This window comes from Myodes glareolus, chromosome 23 (genome assembly GCF_982192425.1).
Source record: "Myodes glareolus chromosome 23, mMyoGla1.1, whole genome shotgun sequence".
In the NCBI taxonomy this organism is placed as follows: Eukaryota; Metazoa; Chordata; class Mammalia; order Rodentia; family Cricetidae; genus Myodes; species Myodes glareolus.
In genome coordinates this window covers 6326349-6354269 of record NC_142048.1, presented here as the reverse complement: position 1 = coordinate 6354269, position 27921 = coordinate 6326349, and the positions used below count along the sequence as shown (strand labels likewise).

The following is a 27921-nucleotide window of genomic DNA, read 5'->3' as shown; positions in this document are numbered from 1 at the left end:
CGTACCCTGCGCCACCCCCGCAGAGCTGGAGTCACGAGGCTGGGGGCGGGACGCCGCCGAGTAGGCGGGGCTTCTGTCGCAGCTTCGCAGCGCGCATGGGCGGAGCCGGCCGCACGGGCCTCCCTACTATATCTGCGCCTGCGCCGCGCCGCTGCGGGGCCAGTCGGGACGGAGGAGACAAGATGGCGTTGCGAGCGATGCGGGGGATCGTGAACGGGGCCGCGCCCGAGCTGCCTGTGCCCACCGGTGGACCGATGGCCGGAGCTCGGGAGCAGGCGCTGGCAGTGAGCCGGAACTACCTCTCCCAGCCTCGTCTCAGTGAGTACAGGAAAGGGAGTGGGTCTGCCTGGCTTGTGCTCACCTGTTCAGCCAGCGGGGAGGGGATGGGGTTCATTTCCCTCATCGCGCGGCTCGCACGCACCTCTCCAGCTTTGCGTGAGCATTGCCGTGACTTCGGTGGGCCGAGGACGGGAGCGCTGACTGACATCGCCCCATGGGCCAGTGCACTCCCGGCGATGGCCCCACCCTCCCCGGGTTCCCCGGACCGGAGTATTCTTAGGCACTTGTCTGTCTCTGAGGCCACTCCTTGTCCTTCGGCTCGTGGTCTGCTCCTGGCCGCATTAAATGTCTTTGAGTTGGGAGAACGCTCACTCCCGTGCCCCTGCCCCGAGGACCTCTGGGCAGGTGGACTCGGCAGGAGGTGTAGTGTCATCGCTGACGTGGGCAGGCCCACGGCTAGAGGGAGATGTGACTTATTCTGCAGGGACCGCTCACAGGAGGACACCTAGATACCTGAGAACCTTAGAGCGGAACAGTACCCTAGTCGTGCAGTCCCCCCTCTCATTTTACAAGCGAGACGCCTGAGGTTCTGAAAAGGAGAGGCCTTGCCAGGCTTCAGACATCTAATTATTGGTAAAGGAGGAACCAGAAATCGGGATTTCTTAATCCTTGCTTGGTCTTGTGTCGTTTCTTCCTTTACTCACCAGCTAACCAAATTCAGTTCTGACTGGAAGGTTCCATGGCAAGGCCGAAAAGCTTTCCCCCATATCTGGTGTTATGTGCATAGGCTTACGTGTGATGATTATAAAAGACCATAATAAACGATGTTTAAGCAGACGAGTCGGTCAGTCATTCCCAAAGAAATGGCTCTTGTTGGCTGCAGATTTCAGTTGTGTAGCTTCAGATCTCTTCACGGCCCCCTTGAAACCAGGGAGAGAGCTTTGGAAAGAGACTTCTTAAATGAAGTGTCTCTTGTTTTCCAGGTAATATGATTGCATTTGCACTGGTTAATTGCCAGCCTGGCTCTGTGGGTGGCTCTTTGGTTAAGAAGAATTTCAGATGGAGGGTTTTAGCAAGTCGCCCTCCAGTCTGACTAATCCTGTCCTGAGCTGTCAGTGGGTCATGTGATAACACTGCAGTGTGGGGAAGGGAGAAAACACAGTGGAGACTGACTGGATTGCTGAGGTGTGCCTTTTAGGATTGTCTCTCTCTCTCTCTCTTTTTTTTTGGGGGGGGGGAATAATTGTTGGAGTTAGCCTGTTAGGGGCTCATAGGAACAAAAGGAAACATTGAAAAGCCTGACAGATTTATATCTAAGAATTAGATTCTCATGAATTGCATTTGGTATTAATGCTTTGTTCTGGGCAGAACCCATGGACATTGGTGTGTCTTCTAGAAAAAATGTTATAAAGCTACAGTAGTCTGTTTACATGTAATGAATCACTTAGTGTCAATTCTGAGAGCATAGAATACTCTGGCTATGTGGTAAGCCCTTCAGAGGTAGGAATGGTGTCTCCCCACCATCTGCATGTCTTGGCCAGATGGAGAGTTTGTCCAGAGGGGTGTCCTGCTGACTAAGCTGTCGCTGAAGGGCCGTCAGTTGCCCTCTTTGTATCCCACGCTCACAGTGTCTGACCTCCGAAGTGCTCTGTAAATTCTGTAACTTGCAGTTCATTGTTCTAGTTGTGTAGTGGGTAGATTTTAAATATGGATGGAGTTTGCTTGGCGTTGAAATACTGTACTTAAGCAAACAACTAAGTGAATTTAAGTATCGTCTTTTACTATTTTTTGACACATTTTTATTTTAATCAGTTTTAAATGCTTTCAGATAAATATTAACATTAACTTCAGGTTTATTGGGCTGGTAAAAAGAAATGGAAAGTAAAATATTCAGGCTTGGAATTAGCACCTACTCCTGAACACGTTATTTGACTTTCTGACATCACTGTACACATGCTTTTAAAGCAAAATATTTGAGTGTGTTGGTTGGCTCCACTTTTCTTGACTTGTGTCAGCTCACCTTAAGTGTCTTGTATCATAAAGCAGAGCCCCAGCAAACGCACAAGTAAGGAACTCTGCTTGCATTTCCTCTAGGACTTCTATCAGGTGGCCACTGCTCAGGTTAGTTCTCCGCTCTTGCACAATAAAAGGGATTGCTAGGGATTGCTTTCTGAGTTTTCCTGTTGCTCCTGAGGTGGTGCCTGAAGAGCTAGGGCTTATTGTGCAATGGCTATTCCTTTAAATATGTCACAATCTGTGAGGCTGTTAGTGGTATTGAACAGCCTCTTTCCCTGCAAGAGGAAGAGCCAGTCATCTGACAGAATGTGTGTCCCTTAAAATCTTTGTAGTTTATGAAGTTTTGGTTTTTTAATGGGTTGGTTGTTGAGCAAGTTGTTTGTTTGTTTGGAATTCACTGTGAAGATAATACTGGCCTTGAACTCAAAGAGTTCTGCCTGCCTCTTCCTCCCAATTGGTGGATTTAAAGTCATTCACCACCAAACCCAGCTGTTTGTTTTACCCTGTATCCCTGGTAGGACTGGAACTTGCTGTGCTATAGCAGCTGTCTTCCTCAGCTTCCCAGTAAGTCATAGTTTTTAAATGCTACTCCATAAATGTTTGTGTATCGTATATCCATGCATCTGCTGTTGCCATAAGGGGAATAATTTGTCAGTGACTGCTGTACGGTGCTCTTGGATGCCATACTCTGAACTGATAACCCAACTGCAAGTGGTTGTTCTGGTGAAGGCTGAACGTATTGAGGACTGAAAGGTGGTATCTGATGTTTTCCCTGCTTAGTTTTCTTTTTGAATACTTTCATTGTCGTAGAAAGGACTGACCTTCTTATTTAAACAGTCTGCTTGTACCAATTTCTAGTATAAATGCTAGGAACTGTGTGTTCTCTATATTTTAAGAGGAGTTTCGGGACCATAGAGTAGGAAAGAGCACAAAACTTTGAGTAAGACAAACCTCAGGTCCTCCATTTTGTAGGAAGATTACACTGGTCTTGCTCACCTTCCAGTGTTTCGTAAAGATAAAATGAGATAATCTGAAAATGCTCGGTAGAAGTGTGCCTCCCTCTCCATGGTTTGGTAGTATTTCCACTCTCAGTCTCAGTGTGTCTGCTTACATTACAGCTGTGTGCCTGTTTCACCTGTACCACACTAGATAGCCTGTGAGGGAAAACTGGCTTCTCCGTCTGATCTCTCATTCCCTGCTTGGTTTATCATGGATTCAGTAGCCACCGTAGACTGAGCTGGGCTGCTGTTCTCACAGCAGCTGGAGAAGGGTAGGTAGCTTTGCAGCAGCGATAGAATGTAGAAACCAGGAGAACTGCCTGGCCCACCAAACTGTAACAAATCCTGCACTTTTCATAGCTGAAATTGTGGGTACTCTTGCTACAGAACTCATTGTTTGAGGCAGGGACTCCTAGCACGTAGCCTAGGCTGGCCTTGAAATCACAATCTAAGTGCTAAAATTACTGAAATGTGCTGCCATGCCCAGCCTCGTAGAGGGTGCTGCTCTACAAAGGCTTCCAAATACGGCTAGTTTAGTTTTAGGATTTGGCTCAAGTGCCTAGAGACAGGCTTCATTCGGGTTGACAGGCTTCAGGTGTGTGGGCTAGCTCCTCTGTGAAAATGATTTTGCTCTTGTAAAGCCAGGAATAATATAGCTGTTGGTATTCAGTAAATTTGTAGTGTTTGCTTATTGGCTTTTCAAAGGTCATATATTCATTGTTGCAAATTTAGAATTCTTTTTTTCTATTAAATTTTATTTTTTTTCCTGTTTGTCGTTCTGGGGATTGAACTCAAGACCTCTAAGCCTTGTCTTCTATAGTGGTCTCACCTCTACTGTTTCCTGGAAAAGCCGTGACTAATGCTTTTTCTTGGTCATGTGTTTTTCTTGTGACAGGCAAAACTTCATCGTGTGTAATGAGTTTGAATTTTAACCATGATATTCTTAGCCATAGTTGTCAATACCCGAAATTCAAAGAGAGTACTGTCTTTTTTTAAGTAGAAGAATTTTAAGAATTGGAGGGATTTTAATGAAGTGTTTTGAGAGTTTCTTATCAATCCCATTATCCCCTTCCCTGTGCTGTAAGGCTTAGGGAAGATTTGGGGAAAGTTCAAGCTTCTGTATCTTTAAAAGTGGGTTTCGGGAAGTAATGTAGCTCACAACAGTTCTAGAAAGTCTTTGAAGAACAATATTTGGGTTTTTTTTTTAGTTAAAACAAAATTTTTGAAAGGTTGAAATTACATGTTTTTTTAAATAGATTACCTTAAAGCAGTAAGAGTGTTTTCCTAAAATTGGCCTGAAATGCAGCAAACCTTAACACCCTCATCCAAGATAGTAAAAGACGGTCTCAGTTTGGGGGCCCCTATTGAGACCATCACAGTTCTGAAACACTGACGCAGGTATTTGCCATCTGTGTTTGAATGTCTCAGTATGAAATGGGCTTGCCTTTTCTGTCCAAGTCTGTACCAAGACACTTATTTCCTGACTTTGAGTGAGAGGGATTGGAAGCCCCTTGAGTGGACAGACTGGTTAGTAAGTGGTTTCCTCATTCTTGGGAAGATGGTATTTGTTCCAGGTATCTTTGTCCAAGCTGATTAGAAGATCTCAAATCAGACAAGTGAAACATTCCTGACGAGTTAATAGTTGTGCATAAATTACTTTAGGCTTCATCGTGTATTTTCCTAAGAAATGTATTTCTTTTTAGCTGTTCTGATTATGAAATTTAGCAAATTTCGAAGTTGTCTGCTAAAGTTGCTATTTTCTAACTATCTTGTGGTCTAATCAATATGAACTTTGCCAGCAAGAATAGCTAACTCCTTTCTAAAATGAGTGAGGGGCTGGAAATGTCACACAGAAGTTTAGAGCATTTGCTGCTTTTGCAGAGGACTTGGACTCCAATCCATTTCCGCTCACATCAAGCACTTCTCAACCACCTCGAACTCCACTTGTGGGGATCAGTGCACTTTGGTTTTAGCAGGCACCTGCAGGCCTGTAATATACATAAAATTTGGACAACTATGCATAATAAATACAAATAAAATATAAATAAACATTTAGAATATATATTAAAATGAATGAAAGTAGACTTAGGTGTTTCTTTCTAGGGCACACATTGCATTTAACCTCATAGTAATATTTGATTCTTTTGTTGCTTTTTGCCTGGAACTTAACCTGTTCTACCCTTCCTTTTTTATAGACGGGGGCACTGTGCCCTGCTTTTAAGTATTTTTTTATTGTATATATATTGAAATTTGTTTATGTTCATTTATTTATTGTATGTGTGTTTGTAAGTGTTTAGGCGAGTGCATATGTGTGGGAATAAGGGAACAACTTTTGGGACACATTTCCTTTTGCTGTAGATTGAACTCAGGTTGTCAGTCTTGATGGCATGTGCCTTTACTTGCTGACATCTCAACTCTCTCCTCTATCTCCCTTCCACTCCTGCTTGCACAGCTATCCACCTATTTATTGGTGGGGAGGGGCTAGAGAGGTAGCTCAGTGGTTAAGAGCACTGGTTGCTTTTCCAGAAGATTCCAAGCACCGTACAGCAGCTCTCATTGACCTTAGCTCCAGTTCCAAGAGATCCTCCAACACACTCTTCTGACCTCCATGGGCACTGCACATACATGGTACATAGACATGCATGCAGACCAAACATCCATACACATAAAAATAAAGGTTAAAAGAAAAAAATTAAAGAATATGTTCCTTGACTGGTATGCCTACAATCCCCAGCACCCGAGAAGCTGAGGCGGGACAGTTGCAAGTTCAAGACCAGACTGGGCCATAGAGTGATACCCTGACTCAAAAACAAGTAAAGAGTACTTACTCACTGGGTGAGGTGGTACACACCATTAATCCCAGTCCTCGGGGAAGGGACAGATAGATCTCTGTAAGTTCAAGGCCAGCCAGAGCTACACAGTGACACCCTGTTTAAAAAGCAACAAGAATACCTAGCTTCCTTGACCCTTGCTGATTTTCCATTGCCTGCCTCCTCCTTGACGGTGTCTTTCCACATAGTCCCTGTTGTTCATAGTCATACTATTCTGTATGACTGTACCTTCCCTTCCACATTTTCCTCAGATTTTCTCTGTGAATTTTGTCACTACTTTTTTTTGAGACAGGTTTCTCTGTAGCTTTGGTGCCTGTCCTGGAACTAGTTCTTGTAGACCAGGCTGGCCTCCAACTCACAGAGATCTGCCTGCCTCTGCCAGGATTAAAGGCTTGTCACTACTTTTTAAAGTTGTTAGGGGTTCCTTGTCTGTTTAGCTAAGTGCTTCTGCCTCTGCCAGGATCTTGCCAGGAGGCCTCTGCAAGACTGCCATTGACGCCCCCACCCGTCCCACCCCACGTGAAAAGGGAACTTTTCAAGGGCAGCAGCCTCAGTGCTTCCTTAGTACCCTGGCTTACTTGGAGCAAAAGGCAAATGTTTTTGAAGATGGGCATTGAAAAGTTGTACAGGAGCAGCTGTATTTTAAAACTCATTGAAAAATTTCTAAAGCTTTTTGAGTTCTAAAAGGTAGATGGGGTGGGGGTTAAAACCAGAGCTCCATGTTAGCTTGTGCTGTCACTAAACACAACTCTTTCTTTCCAGCCTACAAGACTGTCTCAGGAGTGAACGGCCCACTAGTAATCTTAGATCACGTGAAGGTAACGGCACGTCCATTGTGTTCTGACTGTTGTTGTACTTCAGATTTCACTACTACTCTTTAAATTTGTGTTCTGAATTGTAAAGCATTTTTTGGTGTGACTGTAAGTATTCTCTGTAGGAAAGAGACCGAAAGTCAGAAGACTGGGTTTAGTGTGGATTCCATTTCACAGCCTCAGGTCCCTTGTCTTCAAAGGTAGAGGAGAGAGTTTAACTTTATTATAGATTTATATGGGGAAAACAGAAATAAAGAGTGTGTTTTATAACCTGAAGGATATTATACAGAGATGTGGCATTTTGTATCCTTTGTTAAAACCTGACGTGTTAGGCATTTTAAAGTAGTATTTTCCCTCTGTACTAAATATTAAACACTTGAATAACAAGTGTAATTTACCTTTGAGAACCTGATGTGGACTTTCAAGTAATGAATATACAAGAACAGATTATCTCAGTGGTGGCTGAAAATCGTCAACAGAATAGTTTGTCCTGCCTTGGTCTTAAGGATCATTGGTTTACATGTTGTTCTTCTGTGTCTATTATGAACTTACTGCTAACTTTAGGAAAGGAGTGGTGGAATCTAGTTTCTCATTGGTTACTCTGAACTAAGCTTTCCACACGATTCTTACAATCAGAGTATCGTCAGAAAAAATACAAGTAAATATTCCAAACAAAAAATATTTTAGAAAGACAAAATGAAAAGGAATTTGACTCATTTCTTACCCCACTAACTTGCTTACATACATGTGGGCGGGGTACCCACTTCAGTCGTACAGCATTGGTAACTAGGTAGACACAGCTACTGTCGGGCTTGGCTGTAAATCAGAGCGTCTCTATTCATTTTCCATAGTCTGCTAGAATAGCATCCAAAGCAGAAAGTTAGTTTACTGACTTACTTAAAAAGGTATACTAAAAAGTAGAAATGAGTAGCCAGATGAGTAAATACAGATTCCTAAGAAATCTTGAGTACAGGGCTTCTGCCCCGAGGAGCTGAGGGTTGTGTGTGTCTGCTTGTGGCTGCATTCTTTCCATCAGTAGAACTCCCAGCTCTCAGGTACTTCGGTGGAGAATTCATTATGTTACTACTGTTGATCGCATTATTGGCTGTATTGACTAAGTCAATCTCCAGTCTCTTTCCCCTCCTCAGACATCAGAGGATGAGGTGTTGGAAACATCTAGCTCTCTAATTGGGTGCTTGGTTCCCCTGACAGTGGACACCCTCCATGGTCTCCTGAAGTGCAGGCCTTAGTGTGGTTGAAGGACTTGCAGTGAATTCCTTTCCTCTCGATTGTTCCTGATACCTAGGAAATTACAGGAGTTTTAGGAGCTCTGGCAAGACCTGAACTAAAGTTAAAAATGATCGGGAGTAAGATGAGAATACTTGTCACCATTGCTGCCATCCTTGTGTTTGACCTTAGCACGCAGTGGGAGAAGAGCAAGAGGGTAAAAGGATGGGAATAATAGCAACTGTCATTGTTCTCCATGAGATTACACAAAAGCTTTAGTCATCAGTACTATTTATTAGACACAGTAATGAAGAGTCAGTTTACAGAAACCAATGTAGCCACTGTGCTAGACATAACTATTATATAGAGAACACCATGAGACTCACAGAAAGGCCTACAAGACTCCAAATACCCAGAAATTTTGTTTTGAGTGGTTCCACTTAACTTTGACTGGATGAGTAGAGTCAAATTTGTAAGAATTGTTTCTGACCAGCTAAAACGGTCAGAGAAAGGGTGAGAAAGCATGGGTAATTAGAAAAGGGATAAACCTGTCCATGTCACAAGGATATGGGACTCAAACACCTGCACAGGGATGATCTTTGGTTGTCTTGTCTTTCATGAGACAGACTCATATACCTCCCCCACACCCAGGCAGGGTTTTTGTGTAGCCCTGACTGTCCTGTAACTGACCGTGTAGACCAGTCTGGCCTTGAACTCAAAGACCCACCTACCTGCCTCTGCTTTCTGAGTGCTGGGATTAAAGGTGTGCATCACCGCTGCCAGCTGCCAAAGACATATTCTCATTACGTAGCCAACTCTGGTGTGAACTTATCCAACTCTGGTGTGGAACTGCATTCCTTCTGTCTCAGCCCTCTGAGTGCTGGGATTATATCTGGCACACATGATTTTTTGACATGGTTAATTGGGCATTGTGAGAAACATTTATGTTAGTCAAATGTTGTTAGAACATTCATTTCCCAAATAAAAATGGAAAATATAAATAGGAAATTAAATCCAGATGTACTTAAGTGAAACATCAGCCTATTAGAAGCCTATCAGAAGACAGCACTGAACCCCCCTTTATGACTGACTATCAGATTGAAGGGTTTCCTAAGTAAAAGATAAAAGAATAACAACAATATTTTTATTCTGTAAAACTTTACATACTTTTGTGAGATAGAAAATGCCATAAGCAGAATTAAGATATTGTTTATAAGAGGATTAATATCCACATTTTCTAAAACCACAAATGAGTAAGAAAGTAAAAGAGTGGCAAAAAATAGAGGGAGAAGAAGATTGTTTTTGTTTTGTTTTGTTTTTTGTGTGCTAATAGGGGAACTGTGAGTTAATCTGGTACTTTTGTAAAATAATTGGGCAAAAAATGGTGCAATTTGCTAGTTACATGTACACGCATTCACCATAGTACATAGCTTGCTGACTTTTGTGAAGCATTATCTGCAAAACCGAGGATTTATTCTGTGATTATTGTAGTGGTATAATATGGGTCAGCTCTGTGTTTCATCAGGTGAGCATCTGAATTGAATATGACGTGGTCATTAGATGATTTTTTTTTCTTTTTGATACAGGGCCTCAGTGTATACCTTGGTTGGCCTATAACTATGTAGAACAGACCCGCTTCTGCCTCTAAGTGCTAGGATTAAAGGCATGTGCTACCACATCCAGCTTGGTTATTAGATTTTTAACTGTGTTAGTTGTGTAAATATTAATGTTAAAATGTTCATTTATTAACATTTTAATGTCTTTAAAATCCAAAGGTCATGTAACCCCTAATGTACAATAATTTGATTGAAGAGATTTTCCCCCATCAAAGAGCATAGAATAATATATCTCTCAATAAATCATGTTGGTAGATTATGACTAATACCATGACAAGGTATTGTGTTAAACATGGGTCAATACAGTAAGACAAGTTGCCCAATGATGCGTCAGATACTTTACCAGTTAAGTATATAAAGCAGCGTCTTATCTGGATATGGTAGCTCGGGAACTTGTAATTCCAGCCCTAAAGAGGTACAGACAGTAGGCTTGGGAGTTTGAGATCATCTTCAATAATATATATAGTGAGTTCAGGGCCAGCTCGGGTTATATTATCCTATCTCAAAAATGAGCAATATAAGGCTAGATGGGTATGTGGAGTAGGAGGGAATCTTTCAGAGGTATACATTCTTACATAGAATGATATATATGTTTAGACTAGGTTGAGTTTATACTTTACACATTATCTTAGTCTGATGGTAACATTACATAGTAACATTTTCTCTTTTTCCTTTCATGTGAGGCCTAGGTGATTACAGGTATACATAGCCCAGAAAATGGACATCACTTTGAGTGGAAGAGACATTGTTATTGGTGATCTTTCTGGGGTCTCAAAGCCTTAAGATATACACCCAGAGGAAAATTAATAAATGTAATTGCTGTGTTTTTGCAAGATAATGCCCTCCTCTCTGTAGCTTGTACTAGTGTGCCTCTTTGTGTGTCAGAAAATATAAGTTGTAGGGACCCAGAGTCCACTCCTTGTGTATTTGTTGGAAGGTGGGAAGGTGCACAGAAAAGGTGAGGTAGAGAAGCATAGAGTATCTTGGGTAATGTATAGAATGCTGATTCTTAATCCTTCACTGTTTCCTGCTTAGTTTCCCAGATATGCTGAGATTGTCCACTTGACCTTACCGGATGGCACAAAAAGAAGTGGACAAGTTCTAGAAGTTAGTGGCTCCAAAGCAGTGGTTCAGGTGAGCATCCATTGAGCCATTTCCTGATCAAAAACTCATCGTGTTCCACAACTACATGGTGATGAAAAGCCACATTCACTGATGATTGGATGCTATCAAAATGATACCCAACTCAGTTCTTTGGAATTTTTTCCCTTACATTTCCTAGTTTTTAATATTATTACAAGGAAATAATGTTTCCTTAACATGTTTCCTAAAAAAACAGCCTACAGCCAGGGTAAGGTGAAATTTCTAAAGGCGGTCAGATCTTAAGTTTTCTTTAGATATTATAAGATGACCAAAAATCCTCAAATTTTCTTTCTTTTCCATTGTACTTCTTTCAATCATCACTTTTATGCATAACTGACACCCGTAGCTCATAAGCAAGACCCTGGGCCTACTAAGTGTCCCTGACCTAAATTCTATTTCCCTTCTGCTTGATTCTTTTTCTTCATAGGTATTTGAAGGGACATCAGGTATAGATGCCAAGAAAACATCCTGTGAGTTTACTGGGGATATTCTCCGGACACCAGTGTCAGAGGATATGCTTGGTAAGTGGACATCTCTCTTTATTCTGCACACAGATCTGTTTCCTTTTAAACACATTTATATAATATCTGGAAACATAAAATATGGATTTGGAAGTCAAGATCTACTCTTTTTTCTCTTTTTGCTGTTGCGTAGGTCGGGTATTCAATGGATCAGGAAAACCCATTGACCGAGGTCCTGTGGTGCTGGCTGAAGACTTCCTTGACATCATGGGTAGGGACAGTAGATGGATTTCAGTACTGGGGAAAGCAACTTTTGACTATTGTGAGCCTTGCCAGAGAAAGAATAATTGTTATGTTGTCATATCAAGTAAATTTTTAAGTACAGCGAAATTCATTGAGTAGTTTGTTGACAGAGGTTTCTGTCCCACCCAGTCCTGCAGCTATTCAGTCCCAAGGAAACACACAGAGGCTTGCATTAATTATAGAGTGGTTGGCTTATTAGCTCAGGATTTTTATTAACTAACTCTTACATCCTAAATTAACCCATAGTTCTTTTCTGTGTTAGCTATCTGGCTTGGTACCTTTATCATTGAGGCATTTCTCATCTTGCTACCTCTGTGTCTGGTGAAGACTGCAGACTGAGTGAGCCTTTCGTCTTCCCAGAATTCTCCTGTTCTGGTCGCCCTGTCTGAATTTCCTGCCTTGCTACTGATCAGTCAGCATTTTATTAAACCAGTTCAAGTGACAAATCTGTACAGGGTACAAGAGCGTTGTCCCACAGCGCAGCTCTGGTCTTTTCATTTTATCTCTCCTTCTGTCCACAAGTAATATGCAGGCATTCTAACGCCTTCCCTTTTTGGAATACATCAGGTCAGCCAATCAACCCTCAGTGTCGGATCTACCCAGAGGAGATGATTCAGACGGGCATTTCTGCCATTGATGGCATGAACAGTATTGCTAGGGGACAGAAAATTCCCATTTTTTCTGCTGCTGGATTGCCGCACAATGAGGTGAGAGCTGGGGTACTTACTGTGTCATGTCACGGGGAAAATCTGTAGGTGCATTGGCTTACCTGGCAAATAGTTGGTATTAACTAGTCACCCAATTCAGGCTTGTCTGTCTGCTCTCTCATTTCTTCTGTATCTTTGTAAAAATAACAGACTTTCGTTGATGAAGTTTGGAGTATTTAAAGTATTCAAGAGTTAAGGATAAGTTGCTTTGCTGTCAGAATATGATTGTAGCAATCCTCAACAGATTGCTGCTCAGATCTGTCGCCAGGCTGGTTTGGTAAAGAAATCCAAAGATGTAGTGGACTACAGTGAAGAAAATTTTGCCATTGTGTTTGCTGCTATGGGGGTAAGTATGGTATTCTGTTTGGGAATAATTTAAGATTAACTGTTATTAGAAAGAAATTATAAATTACACATACATCATTGACTTTGTTCCTAGGTAGAGACAGTGTATCTTGGCATTTTAGCAAAATGAAGGAATCAAATTTCACATGTGACAGAAAATTAGTAATACTCTGTATACCTAATTGCTTTATCCAATTTACATTTTAAAAAGGAATAAAAATGGATGCTTGGATTTTTAAAAGAAGGAACAATTTAGATTCATAGCTTTGCCTTCATCAAAAACAGATGATGAGAATTTTCTTCCCAGCACTGACAAAGTCGTTGATCTTTAGGTAAACATGGAAACAGCCCGGTTCTTCAAATCTGACTTTGAAGAAAATGGCTCAATGGACAATGTCTGCCTCTTTTTGAACTTGGCTAATGACCCAACGTAAGTAAATATGGTCTCTTCTTTCTGTTTGAGAAGATGGGGATCAGAGGAATTAAGGAAGTAAACGTGACAGTGAGATCCTCTTCACTGATGAAACCCTTTGTTTGAATTCCAGTCTGCTTCTTGATTCGCTTTGCAGTCAAGACGGAGTTAATGTAGACACCGAAGCTCATAAAGTGACCAGTAATACTTGACTGGATTGTTAACTGACAACAGACATCATAGATGTTCATAAATAACCTTTTCTTCTTACGTGGGAAACGTGTCACCTGTTTCCTCCCTGCCCCTTTTCTCACCACCCTTCTCAGTTCTGAGAAACGACAAGCGTTTGTAAAATGATTTAACCTTGTGGTCCTTACTGTTCTGTGAGTACACAGAGTAATTGCCTACAGAGGCATCTTCAAAGTAATAATTGGGGTTATTATTTATAAATTCGCCCCCCCCCCCGAATTTATAAGACTTTCAAAGGAGAAATTGCTATTGTGTCCAGAATTGTTTTGGTTCTGGCTTTTGAGTGACCTGGGGCTTGTTTCATTTCAGCATTGAGAGAATCATCACTCCCCGCCTGGCTCTGACCACCGCTGAGTTTCTGGCTTACCAGTGTGAGAAGCATGTCCTGGTCATTCTGACAGATATGAGCTCTTACGCTGAAGCGCTTCGAGAGGTCACTTTTCCTTCCTTCATTTTTTTCCTTAGTCAAACAAAATGAGTCAGTTTGTAGGATTATCTTGACCCTTTGTAAGTTTTTGGGTTTTTTAGTCATGTTTTTGAGCTTGCTCCTGAATGATTGTAGATTATCTTTATTAGAAAAGACAGTACAGGCTTTTTTTTTTTTTCTGTGAACCTGGGAATCTTAGGAGGTAAGATTAAAATTAATAGCCTGCCTAGCACATTGTTACTGTCCCAAGGGTCTAAGAAGTAAGAAAGCCACACAAGCTAGTGATGTTGTTTTACTCCCGGAATGTTAGCCCATTCTGATTCCTAAGTTTAAAAAAATTTTGTCTGTTGGCTTGTCTTGAGTATATGTATTTGCTCATGGAGGCCAGAAGAGGGCATCAGATCCCCTGGAAGTAGAGTTATAGATGGTTGAGGGCTTCCCAGTGTGGGTGCTGGGAACTGAACCCAGGACCTCAGCAAATGCTCTTAATCTTCAGATCTCTGTTTTTAATGATTATATGTTTGTTTTTGTTTTTTTATGTTTCGAGACAAGGCTTCTTTGTCGCTTTGGAGCCTGTCCTGGCATTAGCTCTATGTAGACCAGGCTGGCCTTGAACTCACAGAGATCCACCTACCTCTGCCTCCCGATTGCTGGGATTAAAGGCATGTGCCCAGCCTTGATTATAATATTTTAATAAGTGGTTTGGTCACACTGTCTTTGGATTTTCTTCTTCAGAAAACCAAATGTTTGTTTAATAACAGTTATAACATTATCATCTTACAGAAATTTAGGGGTATTTTAAGACAAATTCCTGGTATCTTTAATAAGTTACTCTTTTGACTACATAAAAAGACTTCTAAGGAAACCTGCTCTCAAATAACCTAGATTTTAAAATACCCAAAATTATCAGCACACTGTCAAAATGTTCACGTTGACTCTGTGAAGGACTAGAGTCTTCCTTCATTGAAACAGATCAATACTTTTGTTAAGGACAACAAAAAGAGTTATGAGAAAAGATTTTTTTTTTAAGATAAGCAGTTTACAAACCTAGATTTGCTTCACATTAAATTGGCAGCATTAAAGTGTTCTGCCAGATGGCCATGGCAGTGTCGTTGTGCATCGCTGACTGCTCGTCTGTAGGTCACACTTTAAGTAGCAGTGCAAGAACCCTACATTAGTAATGCTCTGAGGGGCTTGTGATGGTGGAGTAATGCAGGTACCCACATCCCATACGGTGTCCCTAAGAAGACAGGCGTAGACTCCTGGCTCTGTGATCAGGTTCCTAGATAGCCCAGTCTAGCCTTGACTGACTATGTAGCTGTGATAATCCACCTTGACCGTTTGATCTTCTTGCCTTTCCAAAGTGTTGGAATTCTAGATATATGTCACTAAGCTGAGCTCTGGTTTTTTGATCATGAGAAATTTATCTGAGACTCAATTCTGACTAAATTTGGGATACACTCTTTTGTTTGGTTGTTGTGAAGTTTGACTAATGTGTGAGTCATGCTGCAAGCGATTGATTTTTGCTATGTGTTCCTTGTTTTTGACCTTTTTGGGTCTGTTTTGCATAAAAATGGATTGTTACACAGCATGCCATAGTTAATGAATTGAAAATTTTGGCTTTAGAATTAACACAGTTTGACTTATAGAGTTACAGCTAGAGGGCTTTTTTTCCTACTACATTGTTGCAATAACATTTTAGCAGAAAATCTCATTGTTTTGTTTTCTTATTTCATGTTTTTGAGACAGGGTCTCAGAGTAGTCAGGCTGTCTTTGAACTTATAGACCTCCTGCCTCAGCTTCCCCAGTGTTGGAATTAAATGCGTACAACTATTAAATTTCTTTCACAGAATTTATCTATGCACGTATTTATTATTATCACTCGTTTTTAAAAACATAAGTGAAGACTTGTGAAAAGAGAAGAATTTTTTGTTCTAAAACTCCAAAGATTACTGACTATTCAGAATTGAGAAAAGTGTAATCATTAACAAACTGAAAAAGAAGAAATGACCATGTGAATATTATCACCCTTCCAGCTTCAATTGACTTTCTTATCCATTTTAATTTTTACCTTTTTTATTTATAACCACTTAAATTAATATTTTATTGAATACTGAAGCCGACATTTTTCTTAACTTTTATTCTAATTTCATGCTTTACTTCCTGACCGCAGTCTCTCCTTCCTCTATGCCACCCAGTCCTTCCCCCACATCCCCTCTTTACCCAGATCAACTTTTTTGTTTCTCTTTAAAGAAAAAAAAAGGCAGACTGATAGCCATCAAACATGGCCTAACAAGATACAATAAGATTGGTCACATACCTTCTTATCAAGGCTGGATGAGGCAACCTCGTTGGAGGAAAAGGGTCCCAAAACCAGATGAAAGAGGCAAAGACCCCCCACTCCCGGTTAGGAGCTCCATAAGAAAGATAGATGCAGAAGGTTTGGCTCTGGCCACACAGACGTTCTAGCCAGACGTTTTTCTTACTCTGATGTGAATGGTCTTCTCCGTGCTTGATGTGCTGTCAGGTTTCAGCAGCCAGGGAAGAGGTTCCTGGTCGGCGAGGTTTCCCAGGCTACATGTACACCGATTTAGCCACGATCTATGAACGTGCTGGGAGAGTGGAAGGTAGAAATGGCTCCATTACTCAAATCCCTATTCTCACCATGCCCAATGATGGTAAGTTTGCATATTTGAGTGTACCAGACTTAATCACTTTGGATCTGTGTGTGGGGGGTGCATGAGAGAGAGATGTGGGCCAGGGGAGGTCAGAGGACAGCTTGGCCAGGGCTGGTTTGCTCCTGTTAAACAACACCGTCATTTGAAGAGCATTCCTAATTATCCTTATTACCTTCTGTAAGAAAAGCAGTTTTCTTTCTAATTTGAATTTCAGATTTTCATTTATGATGTATGTTTTAAATGTCTGCTGTTTTTCAGAGCACTGTTTTAGTTATGAAGAATTTGTCTCTATTTAATGTAAGCTGCTTGAATTTCTTGTGAGACAGTCATTTCAGCAGTTAAACGTGCAGTGAAGATCATAGATGTAAAGATTTTTGAGATGTTTGACCCCAGTTTGGGCAAGAAGCAGCTTGCTTGTCCCTGGCCTGTGCAAGCCTACCTACCGTACAACAAGGCTGGGTGTGCTTAGACTAGGGCTCTGAGAGTCCTCTGCCGTCATGCCCTTTTGTCCATGTTTCGTTTTTAACAGCTACTTGTATAAGGCAGTTTGAAAACTAACTCACCCTGGTGAGCACTGTTGGATGCCTTAGAGTGTCTGGTTTGTGTTGAGCACAGAGGAGTGAGTGGAGTGCTGGGTTAGGAAGTGGTGTCTGCACTCACAGTCCGGATGCGTGAGCCACAGCAGCAGCTGTGCTGCATTGGGGCAGAGACCACCTGTTCCAGAGGAGTGACACAAGGGGTTAAACGCTTCCTGCTTGTCGTGGTCTTTGGGTGCTGCTTGAGCACCATGCCTGTGTTCTACGTTTGCATAGAGCTGTGTGCTTAGGATGGGACTTTATGTTTGCAGAAGAAAGCACATAACTAGGAGCAAGTGTTTACTTCATAGAGTGTAGCACGCGTTGGTACTGTTGTACCTGGACAAGTGAAATGGCCATTTACTACAGTAGCTGCTAGGCACTTTGCCCGATGTTTAAACTTCATGAAAATGAAATTTGAAAGTAAACCCTTTAGTTTTATTAGCCATATTCAGGTACTCAGCAGCCATGTGTGGCAAATGCCTTTCCATTCTGCTTCCATATCTTGCTGTGATAAAACACCACCATAAACCGGACAGTGATGGAGCATGCCTTTTATCCCAGCACTCAGGAGGCAGAAGCAGGTGGATCTCTGAGTTCAAGGTTAACCTGGGCTACAAAGTGAGTTCCAGCACAGCCAGAGCTACACAGAGAAACCCTGTCTCAAAGAAGCACAACAACAAAATCCTGTGATAAAAAGCACCTTAAGGAGAAGGGGCATGGTTCAGCTTATGATTCCAGGTTGCAGTCCATTGTGGAGAAGTCAAGGCAGGAACTTCAAACAGACATTGGGTGCTCAGTATCTCCACTGTTTCCCATACAGCTCGGGACACCCTGCCTAGGGAATGGTTCCGGCCATGGTGGGGTATTCATGTCAGTTAATCAGCTAAGATAATTCCCCACAAACCAACCCAACCAAGACTCTCTTCCCTTGCTGTATTTGTTAATTAGAGCTAACCGTCTCACTACTGTGTTAGACAGCACAAATAACATCATCCCAGAGGTGGATTCTCTGGAGCTCTTACAGACTCTCTTCTTGTGAGATTGGCCATATGAGACAGCCATGTGCTTAATACCTGATGTCTTTCTCCGCAGATATCACCCATCCCATCCCTGACCTGACTGGGTATATTACTGAGGGGCAGATCTATGTGGACAGGCAGCTGCACAACAGACAGGTACTGACTGACACTTGAACAGTGCTGTGGGCTTGAAGCCACTTGTTACAGTGTGCTGACTTGATTTGCTTCCTCCTAAGTATCAGCTTGGTGTTTTAATGTGGCTGTAAAAAATGTCATTTCTGTAAGCTGAAATCATGCACTAGGCAAAATGCCAGAATTAAGAATTACCGTTTTTATTTATTGTACCTTTAAATGGGATCAGTTGTCTCAAGGAACTTCTTTTTCGGGGAATTCTATACTAACAGCAGTATATGGTATCGGTCTTATTAACAGAAAAGCAGGATTTTTGCTGACTTTGTAACATTTCCAAAATCAACTTTTATGGGAAATTATTATAATGTTTTTATTTTGCTTATAAAATTTTTGAGTTCATACAGAAGATTGTTTAGATAGATACTGTGGTATCCTAGGAAGTTGTAACTGTAGATTTAAAAAAAAAAGTGCTCTCTTTATGTTTTTCTTTCTTGGATCTGATTCTCTGTGGAATACTGTGTCCCAAGTGTTTCTCACCACCGTTTCTTCCCTAGAAGATACTGGACCTCATCTAGGAAAAAGTGCCTTTAGATTTGTGTGATATGAGGGCTACTTGTGACTGTAAAATGCCTCTGTGTGGTGAAGTTGGAATTTTTGCATATAGTTATTTTCTTTGTTTTCCACCCAAGATTTACCCACCTATCAATGTGCTGCCCTCGCTTTCTCGGCTGATGAAATCGGCTATTGGAGAGGGGATGACCAGAAAGGACCATGCTGACGTCTCTAACCAGCTGGTACGTGCTCCTGGGTGAGGGCTGAGGCTGCCCTTCCCTGTGTCTGCTGCTGTCCTGCCCATAACTCTCCTAGTGCTCAGTTTTTCTTCCCATCTAAGGAGAATTTCAGTGTTGGCTTAATACAGAATAAAACCTCATTGGAACAAAGCAACTTTTTTCACAAGAATAAATAATACCAATCAAGATTAAAATACCAGACTTGGGGGCTGGAGAGATGACTTGGTGACATGACAAAAAAAAAAGAGTATTTGTTGTTCTTGTAAGAGGACCCACATGATGGCTCAGAAACATCTGTAACTCCAGGCCTAGGGAAGTGACACCTTCTTCAGACCTCTGAGGATACCGGGCTTGTATGTGGTTTGCATCAATACATGCATGTAAAACACTCATGCATATAAAATAAAATCCTTAAAAAATAAAACCAAACAACCCACTAGGTTTGGGCAGCTTGTGGTGTCAGACCTGTAATCCCAGTAATCAGGAGGCTAAGGAATTACAGATTGGAAGTCAGCGTGGGCTTCATGTTGACACTATCTCAGAAAGCAGTAATAGCAACAAGAAAATTGCCAAGCTTGTAACTCATTTCTAAAATTTTAAATTTATTTTATTGGATATTCTGCCCCTATTTATTTATCTATTTTATTTATCTATTTATTTATTTTTATGTGTGTTGGTATTTTACCTGCATGAATATCTGTTTACTATACATAAGGTTTAGGATCTCCTGGACCTGGAGTTACAGAAACTGCTTAGCTGCTGTCTGGGTGCTGGAAATCGAACCTGGATCCTCTACAAGAATAGCCATCTGGGCTGGGCCATCTTTCTAATCTACAGTTTTAAATTGTAAGGGGAGGGGGGAGGACAGGTGGCAAGAAGGCTCAGTGGGTAAAGGCATTTGCTACTGAATCTTCCAGTTCAGTCATTTCTGCCTGGATACTTCACAACCAACAGAACACTGGAACTAACAGTTGAATTTACTCTATGAACTCCTTAAGGTCCTTATAGATTGTACATCAAAAAGAAAGAAAAATATCTGACTCTGCAGTAGAAATTGGAGGCCTGTGAAATCACAGGAATTTGAATAAGACCTATAGAAATGTCTTTGGTTCTTCTCTATTCTCTATCCACTGTAAATTCATTGGCATACTAAGGAAGTATATATTTGCGGTGTGGAGGATGTCTGTATATTGCATGTCTTTGACCCCATTTTGGGGGGGATACTATAATAAATACGAGTGTACTTGCTGGGGGCTTTCTGTGATTAGAGCAGGACTGTGTATCCTGAGTTGCTGACATGTCCTCTCTCCTTCAGTACGCATGCTACGCTATTGGTAAGGATGTGCAAGCCATGAAGGCTGTGGTGGGAGAGGAAGCCCTGACCTCAGATGACCTTCTTTACTTGGAGTTTCTGCAGAAATTTGAGAAAAACTTCATTTCTCAGGGTAAGATGATTCCCTTTAAACACAAACAATTCAGAATTGTCAAACCCTCCTTACAAATCTGAGTGCTCACGTTGGTGTCTGCATTTTCTCCTCTAATGAGACACTCCTCCAGGTCTTAAGGCCTGACTTCCCTCTGCCTTCTGAATGTCCTCAGGGAGCTTCTAATTATTATCTCACAAAGCCCAACGCCTTTTCTGCTGTTTTGTTTGTTTTTCTTCCTGAGCTTTGACTGTTACTATACTATAGGCTCTAGTTTGCTGTCTGTGACCCTCGCCTTCTCTCGAGCTCCCACAGCTCCCCTGCTATAAGCATGTCTTTTCATGCTCCAGTAACCAGAATAAGACTTTCCCCAGCTGACCACCTTCCTGCCTGCCAACACTCTGGCCTGTCCACTGGGGTCATTTTTCCAGCAAGTTGCTGGGACTCATCATGTTGGGTTTTTTTGTTTGTTTGTTTGTTTTTTTGTTTTTGAGAATCTCCTGGGTGAGGTGAACTAAGATCATATATATCTGCCACCACTGTTCTCCTCCAACTCCCCCCATAGAATATATCCCCCAACATGTCCCACTGGTTTTTTGTTTGTGTGTGTTTAGTCACTCACTAGTCCATTTGACTGGGCAGCATTCTTAGCCTTGCTTATCCTCAGATCAGATACTGTTCACTTGTAGTATTCTTTCTAATCTGTTTTTGTATTCTCACTACAATGTTTTGTTCAGTAGTTCTCTCAAACTCTGATTTGCTTTTGTATCAGCCAAGCTTCTTAAAAGTGCTGATTCTGACCCAGTAGATAGGAGGTATGGGACTGGAGATTGTGAGAGTTCCTGGTGGCAGTGAAGCTGCAGGTCTGTCGCGGGGTCTGAGGTTCCAGGCCCTCCTCCAAAGCCTTGTTCCCTCATCTTGGCCATATTGGTGCCAGCTTTCCACCACTCACAGCTCAGGGGAACTGTTGATCATTTTATTGGTTGTCTCTCTTCTACAAGGGTTTCCTTATGTGGCTCGTGTGGGTTAAGGCTAGAAATACTCTATCCTTGAGGGGTAGTTACAATAGGTTTGCTACTTTGAGATAACACCTCAAGTGATACACGTAGGATTTATGCACTCTTACTTGCATTATGCAGTCATTATTTTTGAAATCACCTCACACAATGGCATAATTGTTTGAGGGTTATGAGTAGAACCAATATATGGTAACAAGTGCTTAACCACTGAGCTACACCGTTCGTCTTGTTGTAACCAACCTTCCTTCCTTCCTTCCTTCCTTCCTTCCTTCCTTCCTTCCTTCCTTCCTTCCTTCCTTCCTTCCTTCCTTCCTTCCTTCCTTCCAAATACAAAATGGTAAAGTTCTATAGAGAAAGGAACCCAGAACTCCAGCCACTCTTAATCTTGTGGTTGAAGATTTTTGGTGGGGGGGGCAGGATTTAATTCTACTATATTAAACAAAATAATTCGGTTGGCTTATAATTTCAACACTTAAGAGGTGGAGTTTGAAGCTAACCTGGGCAACTCTGTTTCAAAATAAAGTTTTGAAAATCTCTGATTTGTAATATATCTGCTTTGTGGCATTGAGACTTTCCCATATCTGTAGATTTCTGCAAACCTAGCTTTTCTCCTGTGTCCTGGTCTGCTTTCTGCTGACAAGATGTTGGGTCTACTGCATTCATTGTTTAAGGACCTTACTTGTCTGTCTCTGTCCACCTCAACCCTTTACACCTTGGGCCTCTCCTTACCTCTCATCTCTGGGGTACTTTGTGTCCTCATTTCTACATCCAGTCTCGAGTCCAACTCATATTTTCTTTGTTGTATTTTTTGCCTGCCCTAATTGCTAGTCTGTATGTAGGCAGAATACTGAGCAGAATACTGAGTAATGCTAGCCAATTGGAAGTGCTTTGCCATTAATTCAGTGTCAATATTTTAGGTCCCTATGAAAACCGCACCGTCTATGAGACTTTGGACATTGGCTGGCAGTTGCTTCGAATCTTCCCCAAAGAAATGCTGAAGAGAATCCCTCAGAGTACCCTGAGCGAATTTTACCCTCGAGACTCTGCAAAGCACTAGCTACTGCTGCTCGTGTGGCCTCATTGGCGTGACCCTCTTGTGAAGTACTGGTTCTGTTTCCTGATTCCTTTTGCACTCCTCTGCCCCCACCTTGTGCGGGAGTTTACTTACCTGTTACTCTGTAATTAGAAACAAAGGCTAGGTAACGACTGTGCCAGTGTTGCAAGGTTTAAACTGCTATCAGAATGGAAGATCCCCGCCTGGAAAACCTCATCTTCAGCGCGTTCTTTAAAGGAGCCGAGGGGTGGCATGAAGTTTGTTCTGATGTATGTATTTGTACATAGTGGAGCGCTAGTTGCTAATAATGTCTTGTTTGGGTCTCCCAAACCCTACCTCTCAACTCCCTTAAGAGTATCACTGTTTTGAAGTTAAATGCTTCCGTCTCAAATTTAGGGGCAAGGTGGAGATTGGAAGAATTCTCCGTTCAGAAAAACCATGAGGCTCTTGACTGAGCCTTCCCTCTGGAGTGCTGGTGCGTCTGTGGGTCTGTCCTCTGCTCCGCAGATGGGTTTTACTGTCTGCTTGTGCTTTCTTTCTGCCAGTGCTGTGAGTTGGAATTCCTGTGTGGCATCTTTTTTGTGGCTCACCCAGACTCATGCAACATTGCACAGTTGGTACCACCTTGGCAGTGGTGACGTGTCTTGTGCTGGTGATTCCTACTGGACTACAGTCAAAAACCTGAGACTTAGAAAAAGCTGGGGTACCGATCAGAGAAAGCCTCATCCTGTGTTTATGGTGGTTCAGGTCTCCGTTACCTCCTAGATCCTGGGGTGGGGTGTGCAAATGGTGATGACCTGCCCTTGGGTTTGCTGTTATTTTCAACTCTTGTTCAATCCCCAGGCTCTCTGACCCAGCTCCGCCTTTCTTTCATTCCTGCTCCTTCCTGGTGTGAGCCGTTAGCTATAGTCCGCGCCTCTGCCATGTCTGCTGTTGAGTCTGTGCTGTGTGTTCTCAGGTACAGCAGTAACTTCCCCGTTCTGTGCATTCCATCTTCCAGTTGTTTTTCTCTGAGGGGATGGGGGGGGTCAGCATGATTATATTTTAATGTAGAAAATGTGACATCTCGTTATAAATGGAAATAAATGCTAAATTAAATGGAAGTTACCTGAAACGACTGTCTTCTCATCAGAAGGGGACCATCAGCAAGCAAGTGGGTAACTTGAGTCTTCATGGTTGTGACCTTTGTATGAGTGTGGTCTGTGTTGGTGTGTGTAAGAAATATGAAATATTTCATGTTTCTGAGGGCTTGTGTTCAGAAGGCATCTGTGTGTACAACTATAGAGTCTTGTCCATGGCAGCACCTAGACTGCATTTATTAGTGATCCTGTGCAAGTGGGTAGTTTGAAGTGTCTGGTCCACAGGGCAGTCTGCTTTTGAAGTCTCCCGAGGCTGGATTGCAGGCAAGTGGGCTCAGCTCAACAGGAAGAAGACATCAAAACAGTATAGTAGGCAGGTCTGGTGGATCATGTGTGAAGTCCTGACAGGCAGGAGAATCAGGTATCCAAGGTCATCCTCAAATACATGTATTCAAGGCTAATTTAAGGGGCTATGTCATCACAATAAAACAGGAACAACAAAGGCACTTCTTGAAGGAAGTTGTGTAAGAATGTAAGTATAAGGAAATGGTTTTATTTGCTGCCATTTTAAAACAACAAAAGTGGCATTGCATAGCCAAAGTGATTTAGACCAAACCATTTTTCCAGTTCAGGGTTGAGCACCCGTCTCACGCACGCTCAGGGAGCACTGATGCCCTTCCTGGCAGCAAGGGCCTCCATGACTCGTGTGGGGCAGGGAGAAGTATCTTCCAGTCCCTCACCACAGCTCTGTGCCCTCCAGCATTTGTCTGCACACGCGGGCTCCTAGGAATCCAGTCCTCCTGATCAGTCTCCCATACTTCCTGTTTTGGGAAAGCAAACATCTGACCAGCTACCCCTAAGACTGGAGGCCCAGGGGAACATGGTCTATAGGAGTCTGAGGATTGCCAGCCTGGGTTGAATATGCGTGGTCCTGCTGGGCTCAGTGAGTCACAATAAGTGATACACCTGTCACACTGCTTTTCTCCAAAAGGATTTCGTCTCCAGATGTCAAGAGCATTTCATAAACTGAGTAACTAGCAATGGTCCTGTTCCATATCAACAATTTCATTTTTTTCCTTGACACTCGTTATCACACAGAATGGCAGAGCAAGTGCTGGAAACTAGCCCTTCAAACTGACTTCGGTGTCCTTGCATAGCTGTGTGTCTCCCTCCGCATGCCCTCCTTAGGTAGCTGGGAGTGGGTTCCAGCACTCTAGAGCCTAGGATTATTTCTGCCTGAAGTCCCAGGACTTTAGTAGAAGACAGAGAAGGCTGTTGTGGATATGCAGCAGCGTCTCTGGAAGTCTAGAGTCACCAACATAGACAATCACATCAGACTTTTGCTTGGGAAGTGAAGGGAAGAATCTCAAAAAGCATATCCTTGCCTATGTGGCTACATTTACTTCCACAAAGCAAAACAAGCCACACACTGAGTTCTGGAGGGGCTGGGAACAGCTCTGAGTGCCCGTGGCTAGGCAGGCCGTGGCTCGCCAAACCAGTAGGTGCCTTCTGTGGAGCTCCACATGTTGACCCAATGCTGTAAAGAATATACTCTAAAATTAATTTAAAAATTTTTAAACATTTATAAGCCAAACAGGATGGGGAGATGATTCAGTGAGTAGTTCTGTAGGCTTGTGCATAGGCCTGAAGACCTGAGTTCAAGGCCCGGGTCCACAAAGTGGCAGAAGAGACCAGCTCCTAGGAGTTTTCCTCTGACCACCTGTGCTGTAGCACACCCCTGCCTGCAAATAGTCCCTCGTTTCCTGGGTAAAGGAGGGTTTTACCTCTTCTGCCACTGAGCAGTTGAACCCAGATCTTCCCTTGCATGCTGCTCTTGGTGCATTGCTCTATTTGTACACCTATTTGTGCTTTTTCTGGAAGACAAGCAGGATGTAGAGCCTCATCCCTGAGAATCCAGGCCTTGCCCATGTGGGTGGCCAGAAGGCATACAAGTGCTGACCATGGCCTTGGGACCGAGCCAAGTGGTCCAAGTCCAAACCTCACTGTGCTTCGAGTTAAGACATTCTGTTCCTGGGTCCTGTTGAGCTTTTTCCAGGACCTACTCTTCAGCAGCGCTCAGGCATAGCCCTAGGGCTAGACTGATTTCATTCAAGATTTACTCATGAGATACACATTGTGCAGACAGAACTTGAAGAGTGCCGGTAAGCACTAAGCTGTCTACCTGTAACTGCATTTTATCATAGAGGATAGCTGAGCAGTCATGCCTCTGTCCTCTGTCATGTTAAACAACATTCATTTCTGTAATTCCCTCCTCCACACACCATGTATGTGAAATATTATGTCCAAGAAGAGAGAAATTTCCGAGTGTGATGACACATGCCTTTAATCTCAGCACTTGAGAGGCTGATGCAGACAGATCTATGAGTTCTAGGTCAGCCTGATCCACATAGCTACTTCTAGGATGGTCAGACTGCCTACTTACACTTAAGAGATCAGTGTCCTGTGTAGTTCAGACAGTACAACTAGGTAACAGCTCATCCAACAAAAATGGACGTTAGATAACAGTTCTTGTGGCTAACTATGCTGGAGACCTTGCCTAGTTTGTATACGTGAGGCCCTGGGTAATAGTTCTTGTGGCTAGGGATGCCGGTCAGTGCTGGAGACCTTGCCTAGTTAGTATATGTGAGGCCCTGGGTTCAACCCCCAAGCAGCAGCAACGGAAAGGTTCTAATAAACAGCTGCGATCTGAGCATAGTTCTGAACTCCTGTTGTCCTAGCACCCAGGAGGCTTAAGCAGGAAAATGTAAGAGTCTGCACTTTCCAATGGATTCCCACGCCCGACCCAGGCTGCGCGCTTCCTGAACTCGGGCCCACGAGAAGGGACAATTGTCCTGAAGGTTGAAAAAGAAGACACAGACAAAAGAGACCTGGCTCATCTACAAGAGTAAATGGCCACTTTATTAAACTCAAGTCAGATATTTATACCAGTGGGCTAGAAGGAAGGAAAATGCAAAGCCTCCTCCCATCCAGGAGCAGGATGAGAAGATTAAAGCTTCCCGGCCCCTCGGCCCCTCGGGCAGGGTCAGCTAGGGGAGGCAGGCATGGGCCCACTGCTAAGACCTTGAATACAAGTGGAATCACCATAACAAAGAGAACCAGGTTCTTGCTAAGTTATCCCCTCAAGCCAGAGCTAGTGCAGAGACTCCAGGAAGCCGGAGGTCACACGGCCCTGCGAATCGCCAGGAGAGAAGGGAAGAAACTTTGGTAGCTACAGGAAAATGATAATTTTAAGTCAGCCTAGCCTACATAACAAAGCCCCACAGAAGGGAGTAGAAGGAAACAGGAATATGTTCCTAGCATTACCAGTCTGGTGCTGGCTGTTGATCCAAGGCTTCAGTTACTTGAGCTGCTCCTCCAGGACCCCAGAGTAACTTTAAAGCCTCTTCTTAGGAGTCCACGGCTCTGTCTTTTGGTTCATTCAAGCCTCAGTAAGTTCAACAAACACTATTCTTCCTTGTGTTCTCTTCTGAAGTGACAGAATCCCAGGGGAGGATGGGAGACGCAAAGGGTCTGGATGTGAGGTGCAGTGCCCACTGTGAAGTTGAAGAGGTAGCTGACATAGGAAGACTTGCCAGCAGTTTCCCTTCGAGTCCTGTCATGAAAATAAGGGATTCAGTCTTCACTGGTCAGTGTCTGAGTTCATAGGAGCAGCTCATTCTTCAGCAGATGTACACCACGTACTGTACAGTCTACTTATTTAAGCACCATACAGTGGCCTTTAGCATCGTCTTAGACTCTCGTTTCTGTGTTCCCCATAGAGTACTGTGCCCACCAGAAGCCATCCTGTTCCTCCCAGCATTGCCTGTCTCAGGCAACGGCCACTGGTCATCCTTTGTGGATTGCTTGGTCTATTTTGGGATCATAGTACGTTCTTTGTGTCTGTCTCATTTCACTAAGTGTCTTAATGTTAAAACATGTTACGCTTCATTTAGCTTTATTTCTGAATAATATCCATTACTTAGCTATGTTACTTTTCATATATCGGGTCATTGACTGATGGGCATTTGGGTAGTTTACAATTTGGGATCACCATGAATAAGGTTTGAATAGGTGTGTTTTTGTATGGGTGTTTCATTTGCTTTGTGCATATATTATATCTAATGTAAAGAAGAGAATCTATCTTCTCCCTTAAGGGTTAACCCAGTATGTCAGGCCAGGGACCTGACTAGGAACCACCCTAGGAAGACAGATTCCCCTGAATATACTACTTTTCCTTCCCAGAATTCCCTCCCAGGTGCGGCGCCTAAGAGCCACAATAGGTTCTCAAGGGTCTGCGACTTTCTTAAAGAAGAATTTTCCT

At 42.7% G+C, this 27921-nt stretch overlaps 1 protein-coding gene across 1 annotated transcript; it reads left to right on the top strand.

The window, feature by feature from the left end:
- The first annotated feature begins 80 nt into the window (after positions 1–80).
- Atp6v1b2 (ATPase H+ transporting V1 subunit B2) lies at positions 81–23624 on the top strand. Its single transcript, XM_048442779.3, has 14 exons — positions 81–318; positions 6887–6942; positions 10815–10913; positions 11350–11443; positions 11577–11654; positions 12254–12393; positions 12638–12739; positions 13071–13168; positions 13709–13832; positions 16354–16504; positions 18175–18257; positions 18923–19027; positions 20340–20469; positions 22385–23624. Exons 1-14 carry the CDS (start codon positions 96–98, stop codon positions 22522–22524), a joined length of 1623 nt encoding a protein of 540 aa, XP_048298736.3. The 5' UTR covers positions 81–95; the 3' UTR covers positions 22525–23624.
- Positions 23625–27921: the final 4297 nt, after the last annotated feature.

Coding starts and splice junctions, on each gene's coding strand:
- Atp6v1b2 (XM_048442779.3), top strand. CDS start 96: ATGGGCGGAGCCGGCCGCACGGGCCTCCCTACTATATCTGCGCCTGCG. Junction 6,943..10,814: donor TAATCTTAGATCACGTGAAG/GTAACGGCACGT, acceptor TTTCCTGCTTAG/TTTCCCAGATATGCTGAGAT. Junction 13,833..16,353: donor ACGCTGAAGCGCTTCGAGAG/GTCACTTTTCCT, acceptor ATGTGCTGTCAG/GTTTCAGCAGCCAGGGAAGA.